Here is a 22,681-nt window from a genome sequence, read left to right as displayed (position 1 = left end):
CGCGGGGCCGGGGAGCGGCAGAGCCCGGGCTGCGGGGAAGGCACAGCGGGATGTGGTAACGCGTGTGGGCTCTGAGGCGGAGCTGTGCTTCCTCAGAGATGGGCCCGCCCCGCGCTCGTCACTGGTGTAACCCCAGTCCCAGGGACGCGGAGAGAAACAAGCGAAAAACCAACCAAGCAATCTTCCGTATCTAAAGGAAGTGCGAAATTGCAGTGGTGTATGAAAGACGGGATAGAATTTGGAAAGTACGCGTAATGAAGTGAGTCTTTTAAAGGCAACGGATCGAAAGTTTACCACTCTGAAGTTTACCAGGCTGGTCTGAGGTTCACCAGAAAATTAATAAAAGGATCTAGGATTTAATCTAGAAGTCTGACTCACGTTGTCAAATAACTCCGCTGCCCATATGATACACTCTAAAGAAATTTACTATTCTCTCTAGTTAACTTTTTTTCCTGATTTGTTTGGGCCACAGCATATTCAAAAAAGGCACATCAAGACCTACTCTAAGTAGCAACTCCGTTTACAGGAAGCTGATTCCCTGCTGAATTTATTCAGGAAGCATCTTCAGCTCTGGCTGCATCAGATAAAAAGAGCCTCATCTGATGCATTTCTGTACTGTTTTAATTGAAGTGTCCCAAGTACATGGATTTTGATTTTCCAGTAGGCAGAGATTTGGGGTTTTGACAGCATAACAGTAGGGAATAAATTGGAATAACTTTCTTTTCTAAAATTCACGACACATCAGTTGTGATATTAAAGCAAGGTACAATAAAGAGTAAAACACAAGAATTTCCCCACCTCGAGTGGCTGCATACACCATTCTTACAAAAACTACGTCGCAGTTACTCTGACAGACCTCCAACAGCAAGTAAAGTACAACTGCACATACACCGGCTCAAAACACAACGAGGCTGGGGCACTTTCTCAGACATTTGAGCACACCAGTTCACTAGGCTCAGACATACTTAGATCCACACTGTTTTTAGATTTCTTTTTGGTGAGTTTTGCCCCAGTTTTTGGGTACTTGTCCTTGGTATGAATGACCTGGATGTACTGGTCATTGCTGCTGTTCTGCGGATCACTGCTGGATTCAATGGAAATGGAATCAGACTCTGTTAGAGATTGCTCCAGCTTTTGCTTTGATTTTGGTTTCACACGTGGCTCAGGATAGTTCAGGTGTACTTTCTTGTAAGCATATGGAGGCCTGTCCAGGTCCAGCTCAAAACCATCATCCCAGGATTTGTAATGCACTCTGCCTAGATCTTTGCTCATTAGAATGTGGCCATCAGCACGATCCCCAATGTAAAACCGTGATCCTGGGCGAAGGTCAGACAGTGAGCGAGGGCGATGGGATCCGTTCATGAATTCTTTCTCAAGTTCTTCTTCGTCCTCCTCCTCTTCACTGGGATGAGGGGAATACATCTGGTGTGGTGTTCGGACCACGTATCTTCTGACGTGGCGTGGATACAACTCAATAATGTCTCGCGATTCCTCCTTTCTGAAATGCCTTTGGAGTCGGGACGTAGAACGGAGCGATTTTTTGCGGGACTCGTTTTCATTAACCAAAAAATACCTGGTGGCATATGGTCTACATCCCAAAAATACAGGAGCCCGTGCCCCAAGGGCATCCGAATTTACCTGTCGAATGGCTTTTCTGAAGAGAGGGTCAGAATGAACATCTTCAGTGTGCTTTTTGAAAGTCACTGGTGTGTAGGGCTTTGTTTTGCACAGCTCACTTGCACTCCTATGAACAACACTTGGGTATCTTTAGGAAGGAAGAGAGAGGAAATATTGATATACACACTTATCAATTAATGGAATTGAAACATGAAAGAATTCACTGCTCTGGAAGTCAAAGAGTAGGTTGAAAAAGTGGAGATTATCATATCTCCACTGCTCCAAACTTTTAGAACCATTTTGAGAAACATATCCTAGAAATCAGGAGATATATTTGTTCTTCTCTAGGAAAAGGTAACACAATTGTTGTCTCAAGTTATATTGCCTTTCTGTTTTCTTATTGTTCTGAGAACTGTTCTTTATCCACTTGGGAAAAAACCCAACCCAGTTTAAAGCATCCATCTACTGATATGCCAGACTGGTTGTTTTACAACTAAAGCTGCACAGACATTTTGCAGAGAGTTCCTTCACTTGGTATTTGTTTTGTTCATGGAGATGGTATCCTGCACAAGGTATTTTAGTTATGTGCCTGAGGGCAAGTCTAGTATTTACCTTTGCTTGAGCTGTGTGTAAACTCCATCAGCTACAACATTTCAAAAGGTTTATAATCCCATCTCTGTTAAGGGAGAATTAAGGATGTGGTGTCACCAGCGATATCAGTAGTACCCGTGAATAAATCTGCTTTTCTGTTTTTAAAAAATTCCTCTGCTGTCTTACAGCTCCAGACAGTCTGAATGAACAGCTGTTTTGTAAATAAACAGGTATGGCATGGATCTGCTGGAATAAAGACCATTTCAAAACCAAAGCAGTCTTACCTGTTTGTGATATGATCATTTCTTGGTTTCTGTACACTTGACACAGAGGGAGCTGGTGTTAAAGAGGTCAAAGTTGTGGGAGTTGTATTGACAGGTCTCACAACATCAGTTGTTGGCACAGCTTGGGGCACAGACTGGGAAATGGTTTGTATTCTGGTGCCTTTGCTCACGGGAGATTCAAAGTTCAAGACACTGCCATTCTTTCGGGGTGTTGAGGACCGAGCAGAAGACTCCTGGCTGATAATATCTGTTTCTTGCTCTGGTCTTTTGTCATTAGCATCCAGATTTTGGATTCTGGCTAAGAAAAAAAAAATTATTATAGGAACTTTCCAGGTCTCTACATTTAGAAACTGCTGTGCCAATTCAGTGGCTCGAATTCCCCCTTCAGTCAGGGATCCAAGGCCAACAAAATCCCCTATGTTCAGAAAAGAGAAACTGGTGTCACACTGGGAGACTTGGTGATAAAGGGGTAGATCTTCATACTACAGTACAAAGCAGATGGAGTATTGGGGACACAGAAAAAACACCGAATGTTGCACTGTAGGATTCCAAAAGGGGCAACAAGCCAATTTTTCTTCTGAATCGCATGCAAAGTCTGAGATGATTTGAATTATCAAAGATGCATCCCAGGTTCTTCTCTGTTGGTGATAAAAGCAGGAAAATATCCAGTCCAAAGATTTTAGGTGGATTCAGGTTTAAACTATGCACAATGTCTTTCAGCGTTGCCAAGATTAAGTCAAACTGAGCTCAGAAACCATCTAAAAGGAGGATTCTACAGGATATACAGTTTTAAAAATGTAATTGTACTTCCCTATATGTATGACAAATCAAAATGGGTTTAGGTCCAAATGCTTTATTAATAGTGGCATTTCTAAAGGTCACCAACTTACCTACTGCCATCTGAACCACCTTTTTCTTATCTTCAGTTCTTTCCTAAAATATATTCAGAAGAATGAGAATTTGTAAATTATTATGGATTAGAGAATAAATCCTCTGCTCTGTAAGGATGAAAAAGACAAGATTTGTTTTATGTTGTAAAACACTAGAAATTACTTTAGAGATTTAATTAGAGTCATGCTTTACTGAAGACCCCTCAAATTACATGTAAAAGTGCTTTTCACCACACTTACCGTTTGTATCTTCATTCTCAGTTGATTGTTGGTGAATTTTAATGATCTTGCAATACTTTGTAGGTAGTAGATTAGCATGCTAGAAGTGAAAGGGGTGATATGAGTCACTTCAGACATTCTTGACAGACAGCTTCTTTTTGAGGGTTTGTTGGTCAAAATGATGTACAAGTTCAGCTACTGCTCTGTAGCATTTACTTATATTGTAAAAATGGATTACAGCCTTCTTTCAAGCAAACATAGATGAAAGAAATGACACTGAAAACAGATTTAACAGCAGTTCTAATTTCACCTGTGTTTTTTGCGGGTGTGTGTAACCTGGGACGCATTTCCAATTGGTTTTATTTATCTTGATTTTTTTAATTCTAGACAAATAATTTTGACAGATATTGTTTTGTCTTTTTTCCCAGTTTGAGGTTATAGAACAGAGACACCATAGTTACAGCTGAGTTTGCACAACAACCATACCAATGCAATTTTGTTGGCTGGCTGAAATAACACCTTGTTTACGCTGGCACAGATGAGATCAGATCCTGGTAGATTATGGCCTGACATAATGGATTGCACTGGCTTTCAGACAAAGTCTTACAGCTGGATTTCATACCACAGACAATTACATATGTGCTTAGCTGTCAGTTTGAAGCAGTCAAAAGGAATGCTTAAATTTGTAAATATTACATGGCTGGGACCTTAGAGGAAAAAGTTACAAATAAGAAGTGTTGCTTTGGTCTTTCTGATTTGAAAAGCCATTGGTGGGACAAACTCTGCCTTTGTCTGCAGTTTACACAGGAAGAAAATGGTACAGATACAAGCAAAACAAAATAGAACTTTTCAGAGAAGCAAAGTGAATTTAAAACAGCTCAAAATCAATATTATTTCCCAACTGTGAACAATTATTTATAAACCAAATAAGAAAAGACTTCCACTGGAGAGTCTGCAGCAAGTTATATTACATTAACACTTAAGAGCAGACCTTCATAATTGATTTATCTTGTCATAAATCAGGGTGACTAAGTAGCTTCTTTAAACGACAGACTGAGCCCTGTTCACTGTCAGAAACTGAACTAATGACCATGAAGAAATGGAAAATTTATTTCTGAGGAGCTCTTAAGAGAGAAGAGGTTCTTAAACTTCCTGGAACCATCAGCACTGCAAGCTTGACACAATGCAGTAAACATGCTCTAACAAAGTATCCCAGAAGGAGAAATTCCTTTTGACAGTCCTTTTAACATACTTTGATTCCTGTCTGGTCCATATACCAAACGTTCAGTGAGGTGCTGGAATTTTTTTTTTTTCAGTTATGCTTAATGAAACTACAACAGCACAATGTTTGTTCCTCAGTACCTACATTTGACTCTCCAGAGATATGGCCAGTATTAATGCAATCAATTCAACCTGCCTACAAAAACCAAAGTACTTACAATAACAGTAGTAGTGCAGGGAGGACAACCACAGGACTGCTGATGTAAGTAATCACTGTGTTGAACCATGTGGGAAAATCATTTTGAATCGTTTCAGAAACAATATCATATATTTTTTCTTGACCACTATAGGAGGTGTGGGAGGAAAAAAAAGTAAAATTAGGTTGTAAGGAATCCTGAATATATTTGTTAAGCAGTGTTGCACTGAATAATAAACTAGCTTGGAGGGTGCTTGAATGAAGACACAAGACAGTGATGTTTGGGAGATTTCTCAGTGGCACATAACATTATGTAAATATAAACTAACTAAATTATGTATATAAAGCAAATCAACTCAGAACTTTGACCTGTTCACCTTTTTGAACCATAACAATAAAATACTGGTAGCAGAAAAGCATTGTCCTCTCAACTTGTTTTGAATTTACATCTAATTTGTAAATTCAAAAAATTCAAAATTTGTAATTTGTGTATTATGAAACATGATGAGTTTATTGTAAGAGGGGGAAGTAAAATCTTTGCTATTTTCATTGGTCCATTATACCTTACCTGAAGGGGCCGCAGCTTAAGGATGGCTTATATCGGGCAATAGCAAAAATTGTTGGTAACATGCACAAGAACAGCATAAACAGCAACATGGCCAAGTAGAAATTATTGGATCTGCAAGAAGGTGTAACATGTTTCAGACTATACTTATCAGAGAGAAAACCAGAGGCAACATAAAAGGTGCAAGTCTGAATCTACCTATCCAGTTCAAGATCAACATGTCTGAAAGATTAAAATCATTCTGCTATAATTAGAAAGTCTGAACAGAGATGGTTTAAACAGACTCTTAATGATCAAAATTCTATTTGCACTCCTTTCCAGATACCACTGTTGCAGACAGAGAACTGGTTACTGCATCCTTTGACAAAAGCCGCCCTTACTGCCCCATTGTGTTGGCGGAGAAAAAGAACATCATCAGAAGTCAATTAATCTTAAGAAAATGTTAGAAATTATTTCCATTTTGAAAAAACAATTTAAATATTCATTATGATAAAAAAATGAGGAAATGTGTTGTGCAATGCAATGGACAAAAGCAGATATTGCATAGCTTTTAAAGAGAGAAACATCAAGAAATAAGGACTTGCAGCAGTTAACACATATAGGCTATTGTGCTCTGTCAGATTTGTATGGAATTAAAACATTTATGTGAGGCCATAATAGCTATCTAGGAATATTCTCTGACATATTTTTTAGTTCTTGCACATCTTCAACTATCATCCTTCATAAACCCTCCAGTTTCTCAGTAACTATATCTTTTTTCCTAAGACCTTTGCCATCAGTGTTAGTGTGAAATTTCATTGTCAACTTTTAGAGCTAAAATCTCCTGTAATTTCATATTGTTGAAAGATATTTCCATTGCCTGCATTTGATTTTTTCCTTATATTTTGTTCTCATTTTGACTCACCGAGATGCTCTGAAAACCTGCTGGTGTGGTACATTGCACGTCAGCACAGCCCAGCTCCTCAGGTACATGAGTCCAATCAACTTGAGTACATTGAATGCTGGTAAGCAAGGTGAAAAGAAAGCTCCCATCCTGGAAAAATCATATCATATCATATCATATCATATCATATCATATCATATCATGTCAGTGCTCAGTGTTGCCAGAAGCCATTTTGGTAGCAATAGAATAGACTAAACAACCTCAAACCTCACACTAGGTAAGCAGAATAATAGCTCACTATTTACAGATGATCTCTTAATATAAAAGACTACACTGTCAATATCCTAATTAAATAGGTTTCATTTAAATAATCAGATTGACTTAGCAATCAACCAACAAAGGACAAGAAGAAACACGTAAGGACTACATACCAGATCATTCCTTGGTTGTAGACCAAATGCAATACATTCTCTGCAATTTTGAATTCTCCGTATTCTGGCTACAAGAAACACAGTGTAAGAAGAATACCTTTGTCTTAATCTTGTTTTCAGGCTGTTTATTAGGTGCATTTGACTGAATCAGTTTGCAGACAGTACATGGCCTGAAACATCCAGCTCAAATACCAGCTGCTGGCAGGCAGTGGGAACACAGCAGAACCTACTCTGCAGCCAGGGATTAAACAAACTTTTTCCTCTTTAGTTTACTTCTCATCTTTAAGAACAAACAGTCCACAGCATTTCATGCCAACAGCTTCTTGCTAACCAAGTATTACCCACTGTAATTTTCTTAAACGGCTGTGTGCTGTTGGTTACTGTTTCTTGGACCACTGTCTACATTAGATAAAGATGTTACAACTGCAGAAAAGAGGGTGTGGGGAACAACTACATGCCCTCTGTGTCATGTTAAACTGTGAGAACTACTCCATGATATTATTTTGTGAAAACCAAAAATTTTTGCATCAGAGCCATGTGAGTAGGCTTGAGAAAAACATTAATCTCAACATTTATCCTGTACCCTCCAATTTAAGCTCAGTGTGAGCTGTGCCTTTCTAGATGTGTGCTACCAATAAATTATTCCTCTGCGGAAAGACTTTAAGGACATTTAGTACTGAGGGAAGGAGCCTACCCGTCTTCAACATCTTAGCTTGATAAAATAAGGATTGTACTTACAAACTTGCTTTCTAGATCCCAGCACCAGCAATCACTCAAATACCGGACACACAGTCCACGGAAAAAATCAATTAGCAGGATGCTTGCAACTGTGAAAATCATGTCGATAATTGAAAGCTTGAGCATCTCCTGAAATACACATTGTTCACACATACTGAGTCATTCTGAAAGCAAATGGACTGCATATGGCTCTTTTGCATTTGTAATTGTGTTTTTGGCTCAAGTTCAGTATTCTGATAAAATATGAATTGAATATATGAATAATTTCCTTTAAAAAATTTCCTGTTTGACTTTTCCCTTACTTGTCTTTGTTCTGTTAAAGAGAATAAATATAATCAAGCTTCCAGGGCACCTTTTATTGCTTGCAGCAGTAAAATTCTGGTCATGATGGTATCAGAATTTCTTTTTAATGACTTTCTTTTTAATGTTCTAAAAATGTATCTAGCTAAAGTGAAATGGGTTGTTTTTTCTATTGCACCCATTCTTTCATTAAGCTGACTCTTGTAATATGCATTTGCAAAGCGTTTCACAATGAGAAAATCTTATTATTCAGACAAACCCACAATCTAATGGCATAGGATCATCAAGCCATAAAAAATAGTTGTTTATTGCTTACAAAAGGATGTGGTTATCCTATATTTAATTGAGCTTTAAAAATATACAATTAAAATAGGGAGAATTTAGTTCTATATATCTCTAGGCATTCTGGGGAAAAAAGCAAACATTCAAACCCTCTATTTTTTATGAGATTGTGCAGAAGGGATATACAAGAATAGAAATCAGGCTAATAAACCTCAGAGGGTAGATACTGAACAAAACCCAAAGCTTGTATCTGTGGCCATAGCACTTTGCACAGTCTTTACTCTTCCTGCATCATTCTTAGCTAAATTCTGGAATTTATACAAAGAAAAGTTCTAAACACAGCACAACATGATTTTAATTTTTTGTCAAATGTGAAAAGTAAAGTACATTGATGACAATAAAACAATTACGTACTTGACCAACATATGTCTCCCAGCACTGATCCTGTGGGTTCTGGGTGTTAAAGGAAATTGTTTGGTTAACCAGTGAGTCTGTCAGGCCTTGGGTGCGATGCTCTTCCAATGTGACAAAGCCATTTCTCTTAATTTGTACATTAGGGATGGTTAAATTGTCATCCTTAGAAAGAGTGTTGCTTGCTGAGGAGATGGTGGAATTACTTGCATTGGTGTTCACATCAGAGTCCTGAAATAATAAATGTCCCAAAAGCTACTTTTTAACTGTACATAGGTGCAGATGTCTACACCTTTTACAGCATGCACACACACACAGAGACATTTTTTCATACATTTCCAAGCAGCAGTTAGGCAACTGTTAAACAGCTGTCAATGAACAGGGCCAGATGGAACACCAAAGGGCAGGGCTTAAAGCTAATTCAGGTAGGTGGAAATATTTGACCTACAGTGATGAGGATTTTTTTTAATAGTTCAGCAATGCACAGGAATCTATTTATCTCATTATATCAGCAATCAAATGGATCCAGTTATCCTTAAAAACTAATTTAAAAGACTCTATAAGTAGTTGTAAATAAACATTACTATCCAAACTTAACTTTACAATCCTATCAACCCATAATATTTTAATCAATTTCAAACAAAATCAATTTCAAACAATTTTAATCTAACTTCATATACTTCACAATAAACAGAATTCTTCTACGAAGTCTATTAGCTTTACACATCAGAAAACATCAAGTTAAACTTACAGTGACACTCATACTGTCCACTTTATCCAGGAGGGCAATGATTAAACTGTAGAGGTTTCCCAGGTATAGGACAAGAACCCTGAAAAGAGAATAAAATATGGATTACCAGCACTGGTAACCATTGACTTCTCATATGTTCTCTGGTTTGGCTGTATTAAAACATGAACCAGATCACACTTCTCCTTTCCTCCTTTTCTCTCCACATATTTTTTACACTGAATAATGCCCATACCTGGCAAGCTGGAAGCGAAGAGTGGTCCTTGGATGATACATCTCCAGAGCTGCCACAAGTTCAAAAGCAGAGGGTGCAATCATTGTGATCAGTGACACAACTACACTGACCTGTGGAACAGAAACATGCAGTGTTTGATGAAGGTCTTCTGTGGAATCCTGGGCTGATTGAAATACTGCTGAGGCACATGCTTTGGTGATTGCTTTTCTTGGAGGAGATGCTTTAAAGAGTTATTATTGACATTAGAAATAACAGTAGTTATGATCAAAAATTATAGATTTGGAATACCACTCAGGAATCCTTACTCCAGATATTGTAGCTTCAAAGTTCTACTTTATTAATTGAAATTAAAAGTTCTCATATAGGAAATATGGTGCTACCATCTTCCTCTGGAATGGGTGAGTGGCTTCTTCATGACTATTCACTTTCTGCTCTTGCTCATTCCTCTGAATGAAACAGACACAGAATGAAATAGTCACAGAACTTTCAGTATCCCCTGATACTGAACCAGTCACTGTTATCAAAGTCAATTCCTTTCTAGTCCATCAGCCCAGTGTTTGCTGAGCTCAGACCTGGGCATAAAAGTAGATTTATAAGTGACAGGAGAGATTAAGCTTTGTGCTCACAAAATAGGGACCTGCTAGAGCTGCAGTGTCTGTGAAATGAGCACCTGCACCCCACTCTGCCCAGTTCAGCTGCACTAACACCTGGCTGCAGAGCTCAGGGAGCAGGTGCACCAAGGCAAATTCAGGTCTACCCACTAACTCCTCATTTCTCCTGGCCCATCTCTTGCTATTTACACCTCTGTGCGCAATATTGCTACAGAAAGCCCTCAGACAACAATCCTGCTTCTAACATGGAGGTGGCATAAAGACAGTACCTCATTTTTTTCCCAAAGAGTCAATTCCTTTTTGGTGCGCTCTAACCTTTGGGATCGATCCACAACAAAGTAGATGATGTAAATACTTCCCGCAAGGGACAGAAGCACAAGGATGTTTGCAATAATTCTTAAGCTTATGGTCACTGCCCTAGGGAAAAAAAGAAGATACAACCAATACAGCAGGTTGTCTTATGGCACCAGGGTCATTTCTAACAGGGTTTGGAAGTACAAGACGAGCAGATTAGCACTGATATCTGCATTGAAACAGTGCTTTGCAAAGTATCTCTTATCTCATATACATACAAGTTTTTGCTTTTCTTCTTTTCCTGTTCTTCCAATATAGCTTCCTTGAAAGAAACACAGCATTACCATTTTAATAATGTTCAGCAAAAATAATGCACATATCTTTCACAGAAATTAGAGTATACTAATAAAAAAAAATCACATCCTGGAGGTGCAGGCAGATAAATATCACTGTCCTCATTGATTTGTAGCACTGATACGTGATATTAAAAAGTGATGGAGATTTCTGAGAAACAAATACACAGTAATCAGATACTTGGGCACTTTCAGCCGTGCATGTTCAAGGAGATACAACAAGAGGGTTACGCTTCCAGATTTTTTGGCAGAATGTGCCTTTAAAATCTGTGAGTCACTAATATAATACAGTACTGTCAAAGGTTATCCTCAGTCATTGAAATAACCAAATAACATAGCTTATTAATTTGCCCTTGGCACAATTTGAAGTAATTTTTGTGTAATGATAATGAGAATGCACCAAATTTGGTTAATAAATTACTTTTGATAAAACCACATATGCTTTTAAATTCTAGATGCAAAACATCTATATCTTTAATAGTTTTCTAATATTGAGAGACCTGTAAAATGTCCCTCCATTTGTTATGGAGAGATGAAATAAACTATAGAATCATAGAATATCTCAAGTTGGAGAAGACCCATAAAGACCATTGAGTCCAACTTCCTGATACTTAGAGGAATACTTAAAAATAAACCATTTCACTAAAAGCATCATCCAGATGCTCCTTGGACTCCAACAGGCTTGATGCCATGGCCACTTCCCTGGGGAGCCTGATTAATGGCTGATAAAATAAAGAAGAAAGAACAATAAATTGTGTGCAGAAAGTTATAAACCAAAGAAAGAGATATAAAACTTATTATTATGTAAAAAAGCATCTTGTAAAATATGAGCTGTTCTACATGGATGCCCTGAGGCATAAAACTCTTCCTTTGCATAAAAACAATTATACATTCTGTAAATTTGTTTATTTGCTTGCCAAATCAATTGTTAACATGAATTTGATTCCAACATTCAATGAAATTTCATCACTAGCAGATTTGTTTCTGGTTATCTGACTTCTTGTCACACATACAGGCACATTAAATAAAACTCTTCCAATGAAGGACACAATGGCCTTGCTGGGATGGCAGCAAATATGATGTGCCTTTAATACCACATAGATGTGATACTAGCCCCCCCCCCAGGCAAATAGATATGCAAATAAATACAAAAAAACAATAGGAAGTGCAAGGGCATGAGTGGAAAAACTTACATGAATTACAGTTTAACAAGTAAATCAACTTGAAATAATTCAAAGGTCAGTTGCTCACCCTGATGCTGTTGACTATGGCAGCAGCTTTGCTCTCTGCAGCCTCAGGGTTTCCTATCAAATAGTCCCAAGCACAGAACAGTCTCCAGCAGAAAGTGTAATTTTCATCAGAGGCACTTGCTAAACTCATTCTTGAGTTCTTTGCCATTCTGTAAAAAAATAACAGGCATTTAACTGCTTCTGATGTGTGAAGATGGTAATGAAGGAAGTCACTGGTTTGGTTCATGGTTTTCAGATATTTATACAATTAGAGCTACCAAAGGTTGCAGAAATTAGTATCGCTGTTGGCAGCTTTCTGAAGAACATAAAACAGGGTGAGGTGCAGCTCATGAACTTGACTTTACATCTAAAGAGAAATTACTCACTGTGGAAGGGCATTTCAATATTTACAGTCTTTATAACTGACAAATAAAGCAAATAAATCTCACTAACTGTGGGCTTACACCTATTTCAGTTTTACAACCTCTAGGTAGGATCCAGCTGAAATATATAATCACTAAGATCACTATTACAGGAATTAAATCTAGTCTGGCATAACTAGTGATTGTGCACAAGGTCTGTTTGTTTGCTGTACTGTTTTAAACCTCAAAATATAAATTATTGTCAAATAGAAACCCAGGGCCATTTTAGAGACCTTGGGAAAAAGAAAGAAAACCCCTCCTACTCATGCCAGATGAGCAAGGTGGCAGAATATTGCAAAACATAGGAAATGAAATGAAGATTAATAGCTTGTGAAAGAAAGGGCATCTGAAAGGACAATGTTAAAGGGGAGCTGTACACAGCTAAGCAAAGGATCACTGAGCTAAGTCAGAAGAAAAGCTGATCATGTCTAGAAATTGCAGATGTGTAGATCAGTGTCAAATATACCAGTGACCCTTGGCACAAACCAGTAGGTAGATTAAAAATAAATGAAAAGGGAAGGTTTGACCTCAAAACTGAGAGCTATTACAGACAGCACTGAAAACATCCCTGGACTGCACTGTGCCAGAAGAATAGTATCCAGAAGGGAAGAGAAAGCAAATCAGGAGGGGATAGAGTGACCTTGCCCCTTCTCCAAGCATTGCACATCCCTGGATTTATGGTCAGCTCAGGCAGTCTTGCTCTTTCTGCTAAGTAACTCCCACTCCTTCCCTTCCACAGCAAAGAAATGAAGCTTACATTCCAATGGGATGCCACGTACCCACTAAAGCAATGCAAATATTACACCTAGGATGGCACTTTTATATTTGTATTTCAATAGAGGGGAATATTAATAATGCTGAAAGCATTACACTTCAAATATAATTTTCTGTCATAGCAATATGTATTACAGAAAAGAGGGGAAAGGACTTCCGTGGGTGTCGGGCCTTAAACTGCACCAAGACAAAGCATGCAGATGATCTGTGCTGCCCTCCTTTTAAAGGCTGGGCAATGGAACAGAGAGTGAGGATTTCAGCAAGATAAAGGGCAATCTAGAACTGAACTCGGTCTGCCTCCATGATACTGGCAGAGGTGAGCATGTTAATAGAACTACACAGAATAAATACAGAGGAAGAGGAGTAAAAACCATTTCTGATTGCCTGAACACACAAGTTTAAGAACAGCAGTAAATGAGCAGTCTTACTTTTTTAGAAGAATGATGAAGCTGTAAGCAAACACAGCCATTCCAACAAGGAAGTAGGCAAGAGGCAGCCGGTATCCAGCTTTCCCAATTTTCCTGTCCCGACCATAATAGCCATAAAACAGAACAGAGTACTGGAGGTAGCCCTGCAAAGACCAGAGCCAGTCAGTAAGAGCAGTAACCAACAATTACAACAGAACAGAGACAGCAAAATAACAAGGAGTGGTTTGAGTCTTGCCCCTAGGGACCAGATGGTGTCCAGGTCTTGAGCAGATGCAATGTGCTCCTTGGGAATGGTCTTGCTGACTGTGCTGCCAAACGGGGCCCCAGCCAGGAGCTGTGGGAGAGAGAGGAGGTCTCAGAAGATGGGGAAAAGAGAGGAGGTCTCAGGAGATGGGGAAGAGAGAGAAGGTCTCAGGAGCTTTATGAGCCCATCTGAGCCAGGGCTGCACAGTAGAGCCCATCAAGAGCTGCCCACATGTGTGGTACTCTCAGGGTAGCAAGTACTGTGTCAGCACTGTGCCAGCTTTAAAAGCCATGCTTTCAATGTGAGCATTTTTAAATTAAATGGGGCAGTGTTTGATCTCAAAATGATAGTTCAGGATTAAATTTATTTTTCCTTAAAAATTAAAAAGTGAATGTGAATATCTATTTTTCCCGTTTATTTTTATTTGTTTGAGGTATATTTACTTTTTTATATTGTGCAGTGAGAATAAAATCAGGTATTCCATGTTTTCTGATAACACTATTAAAGCACAGGGTAGGCGAGGCAAAATGTGTGAATAATTTAACAAAGTTCACAAATTGCCTTACTCATATGCAAGAACTAAACAAAGCTGTGGCTGTTCAGAACTTGTAGGAAATGCTTTCTAATGGACAATAATCCAGAGTCTGGAGAGGGATGTTTTGTTTTTCTTAATGTCATTTACACTTCTCATTAGTGTAAATGACACTAATAGGACTAAGTGTACTCACCACCCACTGCATCTTTTAAGAATGGGTTCTTTATTTTAGTAATCAGATAAAAACATATTCTCCAAAAATATTAGTACCATGTTGACAAAATACTATCTCAAACACTAATAGAAAAAATCTGTTATCCTTTGGCAGAGAAAAACCTCTTAATAGGGGAACTTATTTTAAATAATTCATTGTACAGTGTACATTTCAAACTGATGCATGACTTAAAGTGTGGTATTTATTCCATTGAGAAAGGAAAGTTCAACAGTAAGTGTTTCTTTGTAAATATTAACAGTGTGTTCTTACCTCTGGTAGGACTACAAATGCTCCTGTCATTATGGTAAGGACGATATTGATTCCAAACAGCCATCTCAGGAAGATGAAGTAAGAGGCAACTCCAGACCCAAAATGACCTTAAACCACAAAAACCCTTTATGTGACCTGCACAGTCTGTAAAAGATTGCATCATTTACCCATGAAGTGTTTGAATAACAGGCCAAAAAGAAAAACCTCTCTTATGGAGGGCATTCAGCAAACTAGAGAATTTTCTCATTTTCAGAATCCCAAAGGGACAAAATTGACTTTTTTAAAAGTTACCCCCCAACTAAGACTATCAATGAGAGCTGAGGCACCAGGAAAAGATGAAAAAGCAAATTTTTAAATAAAGAATTCACTGCTGAAAATATGCATTTAACTCCTTCTCAAATATTATTTAATTCAGTACATTTAAAAAAATATATACCATAAGACTCAGCATTTTAACAAGTGTTTTACTAATACCATTGCATCTTTATACTTACTCTCAATTTTCTTTATTCTCATTTCCCAAGGAATAAAGATTACCACAAAATTGTATGCAAGTCGAATAAACTTCTTCCAGAGCTGAGAAAAAAAGCAGAAAAATACGACACTTCTTCACATAAAAAAAAAAAAATTAAAAAATGAAATGCTGAGTATTTTGCTCATGTCTTATCTTTTATCACAAGAATTGTTATAAACGTTGGTGACTAAGGTCTTACTAGGGACATAAAACCTCAAAGGAAATTCTCTTAGAGAAAAATACACTTTTTTTTATTCAACAGCAGCAAATTTAACTGCTATATTCTCATTTCTATGTATTGTAACAAACACGCAGAAGTCCTGTGGTTATATTTAGTAGAGTCTTTATTCAACCTGCATTTTTACAAAATCAGAGGATCAGAAGCTCTTCCTGCACACACTGTACACATGTGGGAGAAAAAGTAAAATCCACCTTTGCAAAAGTGAGAGCGATTTTTGAGTTGTTGAGTTAGAACTATAACTTCACAGTATCAACAGGAAAAAAAAATGTATTCCAGGCATTAAAGTATTTTTAGTACAGTTAGATATTAAAATCCCTCCTATATTTTAGGCATTTTTAATAGCAGTGTCAATATTCGATCACATAATTTAATCTCCTAAAATTAAAAAGAGTAAATAAAATTTTAATTACTGAAAATATAATCAGACTCTTTGGCCAAAGTTAATTAATATTTATGATTATATGGACATTTCATTGCATGAATGGGAAGTATTTTAATGAAAGATATTTAGATGCTGGGAACTGCATGGGAATTTCTGGGATTGCAACTTTCAGTACAGGGTTCACAGGGCTGAGAAATTACTCAAGCACCTTGTGCCAGCTGCATTACCAATTTATAAAGAATAACAAGCTGTCCACAGGGAAGCAAAATTTACTAAAATTATCATTTGATAGCTATCATCTCTTCTCCTCTCTACTATGTAGTTGAATGGGTAATTTACACTCTTAGAAGACATTTTTTATGCCACATTTTATGGGCATCTGGCTTTAACTGGGGAAAAAACCCCAAAAAACAGCAACAAAGAAAGTGTAAAAGAAATAAAATTGCTTTCAGTGTCAAGATAGTAAAAATGTATTTTAACTTCAATTTTTGTAAATAATACCATGAGTGGACTGTCCAATCATGAACACTATATATTTTGCAAATTTGAAAAACTTATGTAAATACATATACACCTAGTGGCAGCATTTTGTTCTTAGCACATGTTCAACCACTGAGTTCTTAATTTTGATGATGTAGTGCTTGTTTTGTTGTGCTAAAATTTTTATCTCCTTGCTATTTTATAAGAAAATATGTGGGGGAAAAATCTCTTCCAGTTAAAACAAAACAAAAAAAAAAACCAACAAAAAACCACACCAAAAAAAGGCAGCTCATTTTGTTGCTGTTGCTGAATTTAGCCCAAATGTAAAGGCTATAGCCCCTAATTTGTGCTAGGATAAAAGAATACAGATCCCCTACACATAATGAGTGGTACTAATTAACTGCTGAATTACACCCCTGTGCTGAATGTCTTCAAGCAAATACAACAGAGGCAATTAGAATAGACACAAACTTTTATTCAGTGTGAACGCTAAGATAAACGCTTTTGGGTTTGTATAGGAAGAATTATATGAACAAGCACTGAGCCCAGTCTCTGATTTACTGACATTCTGATTTAGCACTTCTCTTTCTAGCTAAAGTCCTAGTTCTACTCATATCAAAGGCAAAAAATAGTGTTTATTTTAACAGCACTTTTACTTCCACTGCATTTGCCACACATGCAATGGCAGAACAAGGCAAACTTACTCTTTCTACATTGGAAAGTGCTTCTGGGGCCAGCATCTCAGAGCACCAGATACACGTGCAGCTCTTCACTTGTTCTCATGAATAAAATGCATGGTGTTCTATTAGCCTAACCCTGCCTTTTTGAATTAAGATAAATTAGTAATTAAAAGTCTACTTGCCATGACAACAAAAATATTCTTGACTGCTTAGATGAGTAAAGTCTTCTCTTGGTTGCTTATTAAATACAATTTTCTGCATATTATAAATTTCCAGGAACTCAGGCCTATTTTCAGTGGTGTAGATTTGCTAAGATTTGATTCAAATTCTCTGAGTATAATGCAAGCAAAACCCCTTCTTTAATAATGTATTTAACATAAGCTATTGTAGAATTGTCTTCCAAACTAAAAGCTAGACACATTTTTCATACTAATCTATTGAACTGTGGCCCCAGTTTGTTGAAATGGCTCTTCAGAGGATATTACATCATGTTTGTTGTTATCCCATTCTCATCACCCCCTCCAACAGGCATCAATATTTGTAGGCTGTCTGAAAAGAAAGCTTATACTGCATTAACAGAAGGATATTCATTCCCTCAACACATGAAATTAGTCTGCAAAAATGTAATTACTAAAATTACAATGAAAAAAAAAGAAGAAAAAAAATAATAAAGAAGCTTTTAACTGCTTTTTTCTCTCTCTACAGGCCCAAGCTGCAATATTAGGAGTGCAAAGCAAACACACAGTTCTCTGAATCAGAACTGCAAGTGGCTACTGGTGGGAACAAGAAATTTCAGAGATTTGAGAGAAAGCAGCCATACCTCTGCCCCAGCAGCCTGGTAACCTCTGGTTCTCGTGAGCCTCCCTTCGTACTTCAGCACGATCTCCTTCGCCTGCCTGCGCAACAGGGGGAGGTTCAGTCTCTACAGGATCCCGTTGCTCACATCTCCTATTCTGCACAAGCAGCATCCACCAAACGGGTCAAATGCTCTGGAATACAGCCTTGGGCTGTCCCACCATCAGCCCCTAACCCAGGCAATGCATTTTTTCCCTGAGTATTGAGCTTTTTACTGATACTTTAAAACCACTCAGACGTTTGTCTCGGCATTCAAGAGTTTGACTGCAGGGAGATTTTTCTGTTCCTCTAATTTATTTCTCTGTCCTTTTGTTTCAAAGTCTTTCTTTTAAAATGGTAGAACCCAAATGAGTAAAATAGCAAGATTCCCTTTACAGTCTGGTAATTTTCTATGGATAGTAACATCTCTTCTGCAGGTATGGAGTAGCTATCTTGTGAGATGCAAAGAGGTGCATGTTCATCTGGTCATACACAGTCTTTGACCTCAGCAGAAGGTGGATTGTAACCAAGATCTGATCAAAAGGAACAGGAGAGCAGGAAGTCACAGACTCTGCCTAGGAGAAAAAAAACCTCTCTTTGCTTCCCAGATGACACAAGGGCTCTTGGTAGGGTAGGGATTCCTTGTGGCTGCATTGCCATCTGAGCACCATACAGGGTTTTGAGAGAAAATCAAGATGAAAAGGGCAAAAAAACTCCAAGCATCACACAGATCATGAGGTGAAAGATCTGACACAGTTTAGACAGGTGGCCTGAAGAGTTAGTCACATGCACTTTCATTGGAAATCTGGAATTATAATTGAAATCCTAGACCGTGAAACACATTTTTACTACATTGACCATACTTTTTAAACTTACAAGTGTCCAGTATTTACTGCATTTATAATATGTTGCCTGAAGCTATGACCAGCTTCTGTCATCATACCATGTAATTACCTTAAAAAGGCAGGCTGGCTCTTTTTGGGACACAGTGAAACAATTTAACTTAAAAGCATATTATGGAGCATTACCAACAGCCTTCCTTGAGACCAATGAATAGCTGACAGTCTCTTTTAGTAGTTAATAGCCAAAGCATGATTTCTTGCTCTCGTTTGTGCTATGACTTTCTAAAGGGAGCCACAGGCATGCACCAGAGACAATTTCATTGACAGACTGTCCACCCAGAGGTTGCTGCCTTCAGCCAGCCCTCAGATCTCCCCAGAGCATCCTCATGGAACACTTTCCTAGCAGCTCTAAATCATTCCCGTGCTCAAACCCTCCCATGTTACACTGAAACACTCCCGAGGCTGGAAGCACTGTCACAGTCAGTGAGCCTGAAAACCTCTGTGCAGGCACCTTTACCTGAGCGCCCTCAGCTTCTGCCTCATCGGCCACGGCCGGCAGCGGATGTTGGACATAATCTCCTTCTGGTACTGGATGTTCTGAAAGATCTGCTCTGGGTCATGGCTCTCAGCCTTCTCTTCACCAGTGTCGTCATCTGAATTGCTGGCAGACCAGCACACACCCCACAAGAGCAAAAAGGAGACAAGTTATTCCTGTCGGATTCCCAGCAAAGCGTTGATTTGCAAGATCCAACCCTTAGAGCATTGTAAGAACAGGGAGCACGGGAACTCACAACACCTTATTGTCTTAAAGTTGATTAATAATTTGGATGGTTTCTCCATCTCCAGGACATACCTCTTTCCCTCCCCACCACTTGCTGGTCAGTCATAAATTATCCCCACTCCTGACCATGAATCCCAGTTTTTCTCATCCAAGCATTTCCAGCCATTCTGCTTGTACATCATGCTAGCAAGACTGTCTGTATATTTTTCTGGAACAATGTGCTGTCTAAACATTTCCAGAAAGAGCAGATGATTTTTGAATCATACCCATTATTTTTATTTCAATAATGATAAAATATTTTGTTAGAATGAGGGCAGCAGGTGATTCAGTCATGGTCACTGTCTAATCCTATTCTCTGCTGAGGGGCACAGGGGTGTGGGACCCCACATACCAAGAATTACTTGTCCCTGTGAAAAGATTCCTGTGCTTTGATGCGGATTTCTGTAGATGATTATCATATTTTTTGATGCTGTCACCACATTTGCTAAGCTGCAGCTCTTGCAATTCCCTGTTGGTGTATGAAACAGCAGCAATATTCATTCTTACAGAGGCTTTAATCTAAAAACCTGTGGTGACTGTTTCTCCCTGAGTGACACTGAAGGGATCTGAAGTACTGCAGCAGCCACCAGCCAGGAAGTTTCCCAATTGTATTGCTCTGTACTTGCTGGGAAAGGTTCCTGCAATTTTGCTGAAAAGGCAGCCTTTTAATCACATAGAAATAAATCATTACCTAAACCATGCCATGGAAGAATAGATGGGGGACATACTTCATCAGACCACTAATCTGTAGGTCTGCAGTCCTGTCCCTTCAGTCACAGGGGATATTCAAGGGAAATTTATAATTACACAGGAGAAGAAAAAGAGACTTCTTACCGTGCTATACCCTGAACTCTTTGGAGTTACTTTGCTTTATATAGTGTTTATGTTTCAGTATGAAATGTGACTTTGACAAAATAAAAAAAAAACAAACATAAAGGTGTTTGAGACACATCTTAAAATACAGAGAAGGATTTTTCTCATGCTCATTTCCATGCTACCACACTGTTACTCAAACCAGACTACCTTCCCCAGTCTGACACACACTCTGTGTGCATGAAGGTGAAAAAAGATCCCATTGCTGTGTAGACAAAGCAAACTCGCCCTTGAGGAGAGGGTGGATCCCTTACCTGTGGGGAGGCTCCTGGTAGGTGTAGATGCCAGTCTGCCGCTTCACCGTGCGCTGCTTCTTGCAGGACTTGGCAGCTCTGAGCGCAGGGGAGCCCTGTGCTGCTGCCATGGTGGCAGGTGGGAGCCTGCAGGGCTGGGAGGCAGCTTGGAGCTCGCTGGTCAGGCGTCTCAGCAGCAGCCAAATGTTATTAAGCAGAGAGCAGCGAGTGCTGCGAGCCCTGTGGAGAAGAGGATCATTGCCTGGTGCTCCAGCCTGGAGAAACTGCTGCTGCCTGGCAGTGCCTTAAAGCCACAGCACACGGCAGCCCCACCACTGCCCCTCGAAGGCCAGATCAAGGTGGGAAGCAGATTTCAAAGCTTCAATCCTTAATTCACAGCCAAATTTGCCTTGCTGTGGGTGAGGGACGTCCCTCTGAGTGCCACCCAGCACACTGCACTGGCCTGTTCTGGGTGGTGTTACCAACAAACACTCTGTAGGTGCTGTTGATGTTTCTGCTGCCTGTGCTTGACACAAGCTTCTTGCTCAGGAAAAGCAAGATGGTTTGTGTTTTGGACTTCAGCAACAGAGAAACATGCAATGGCATTCTCCCACAGGGCTTCCAAGTTTTATTGGTGGAGAGTCCCCTGACACCCTTTCTATGGTCAGCACCAACACAACCTCTCTGTCAGCATCTCTGTGATGCTGGGCTTGGTTGCCAGGATAGAATAAACTGCTCCAGCTTCTGCTGGGGCCAGGGAAGTGAATTTTTAGGGCTTTTCTGCATCATAGAAGCTACAGATATTCTGGTGCCATTATCAAAACACAGCAAAAGAGAAAAAAATACTAGATATTAATAGTTCCTGCAACCATAATTTGATGCTCAAAAAGTAGGAGTGAAAGGAAGAGTTTGCAGAGAGTTTTTACTTGTTCCTAACTTGGTATTTTCTCTCCTTAATAGTTCTGCACACAGTGCAGCAACAATTTTGATTGCATAAATCAATGGTCTGTTGTAGTTAACTTTTGTTTGCAGCGTCTCACAAAAAGAACATTTAGTTCTTGCTTCTAAATTTCCTGTAGAGAATAGCACAGGCTGCTTTTTCTCTCCATCCTGACTTAATCTGAAATATTGCCACTTGGTGAGACTTTTCACTTTTTTACTGTCTACTGTCCTAGACTTATTTAGTTAAATAACTAAAGGGCTAAGTGGTCACAAGCCTTATCTTTAGTTACTGTATTGGAAGAGTAAGTCCATTTGGTGTAATTCACTGAATTTCTGAGATGACCAGATAAATATGAGTCTGCATTTCCAAAATGCATCTCACATGAAAGCCTAGAGTTTGCTAGCTGGGTGAAATTTCCCTAGAAATCTGGGAGTTCCATTAGCACAAATCAGAATGGTAAAGAAATGCCTCTATTCAGAATTCAGCTGTATTCTGCACCACAGGTTTTGTCACATGCATGACTATTAAAGCTTGATAAACTATGTGGGGCTTTTCCTGTGAACTCAACTCTCTAGCCCCAGTTTCACTCTGAGCATCTCTTGCACCCACCTCCTTTTGCCCCAATAGAGACTAAAGCCTTTGGATTCTAGTTTTCAGCTTACCATGGATGGATCACAGAAAAATTTACTTTTTTCTGTACTGTGTTTTATTTTTTTTCGTTTGAAGTCTGTAAAACAAAGGCTGTTAGAGCTCTGACATCTCAATCTTTCTGTACCATTCCTAAATCCACAAACCTCTAAATGGCTTTCCTATTTGGCTTCCAGTTCACATGACAAAGAAAACATCCCACTCTC

General features: G+C 38.8%; 1 protein-coding gene across 1 annotated transcript; it reads right to left on the bottom strand.

Annotated features, from left to right (window-relative positions):
- Window positions 1-38: 38 nt before the first annotated feature.
- On the bottom strand, window positions 39-21,015 carry TMC3 (transmembrane channel like 3). The gene is made up of 22 exons (XM_053955054.1): window positions 20,906-21,015; window positions 19,476-19,619; window positions 18,103-18,178; window positions 15,480-15,561; window positions 14,986-15,092; window positions 13,958-14,056; window positions 13,723-13,865; window positions 12,121-12,268; window positions 10,795-10,838; window positions 10,492-10,639; window positions 9,612-9,721; window positions 9,380-9,458; window positions 8,632-8,859; window positions 7,636-7,764; window positions 6,898-6,965; window positions 6,488-6,616; window positions 5,587-5,697; window positions 5,041-5,166; window positions 3,623-3,701; window positions 3,383-3,425; window positions 2,493-2,790; window positions 39-1,765 (listed from the first exon to the last, which is right to left on the bottom strand). Exons 1-22 carry the CDS (start codon window positions 21,013-21,015, stop codon window positions 925-927), a joined length of 3,342 nt encoding a protein of 1,113 aa, XP_053811029.1. The 3' UTR covers window positions 39-924.
- Between the last annotated feature and the right edge of the window lie 1,666 nt (window positions 21,016-22,681).

Source organism: Vidua chalybeata, chromosome 13 (assembly GCF_026979565.1).
Source record: "Vidua chalybeata isolate OUT-0048 chromosome 13, bVidCha1 merged haplotype, whole genome shotgun sequence".
NCBI lineage: Eukaryota > Metazoa > Chordata > Aves > Passeriformes > Viduidae > Vidua > Vidua chalybeata.
The sequence above is the reverse complement of the archived record's forward strand: the minus strand, read 5'-3'. Positions and strand labels throughout refer to the sequence as shown.

Excerpts from the sequence above, each read along its gene's own strand:
- TMC3 (XM_053955054.1), bottom strand. The coding sequence starts at position 21,015 with ATGGCAGCAGCACAGGGCTCCCCTGCGCTCAGAGCTGCCAAGTCCTGC. Across the intron at positions 15,562-18,102 it reads ACCAGGCTGCTGGGGCAGAG|CTCTGGAAGAAGTTTATTCG; the intron begins GTATGGCTGCTT and ends TTTTTTTCTCAG. Across the intron at positions 3,426-3,622 it reads TGAGAATGAAGATACAAACG|GAAAGAACTGAAGATAAGAA; the intron begins GTAAGTGTGGTG and ends AATATATTTTAG.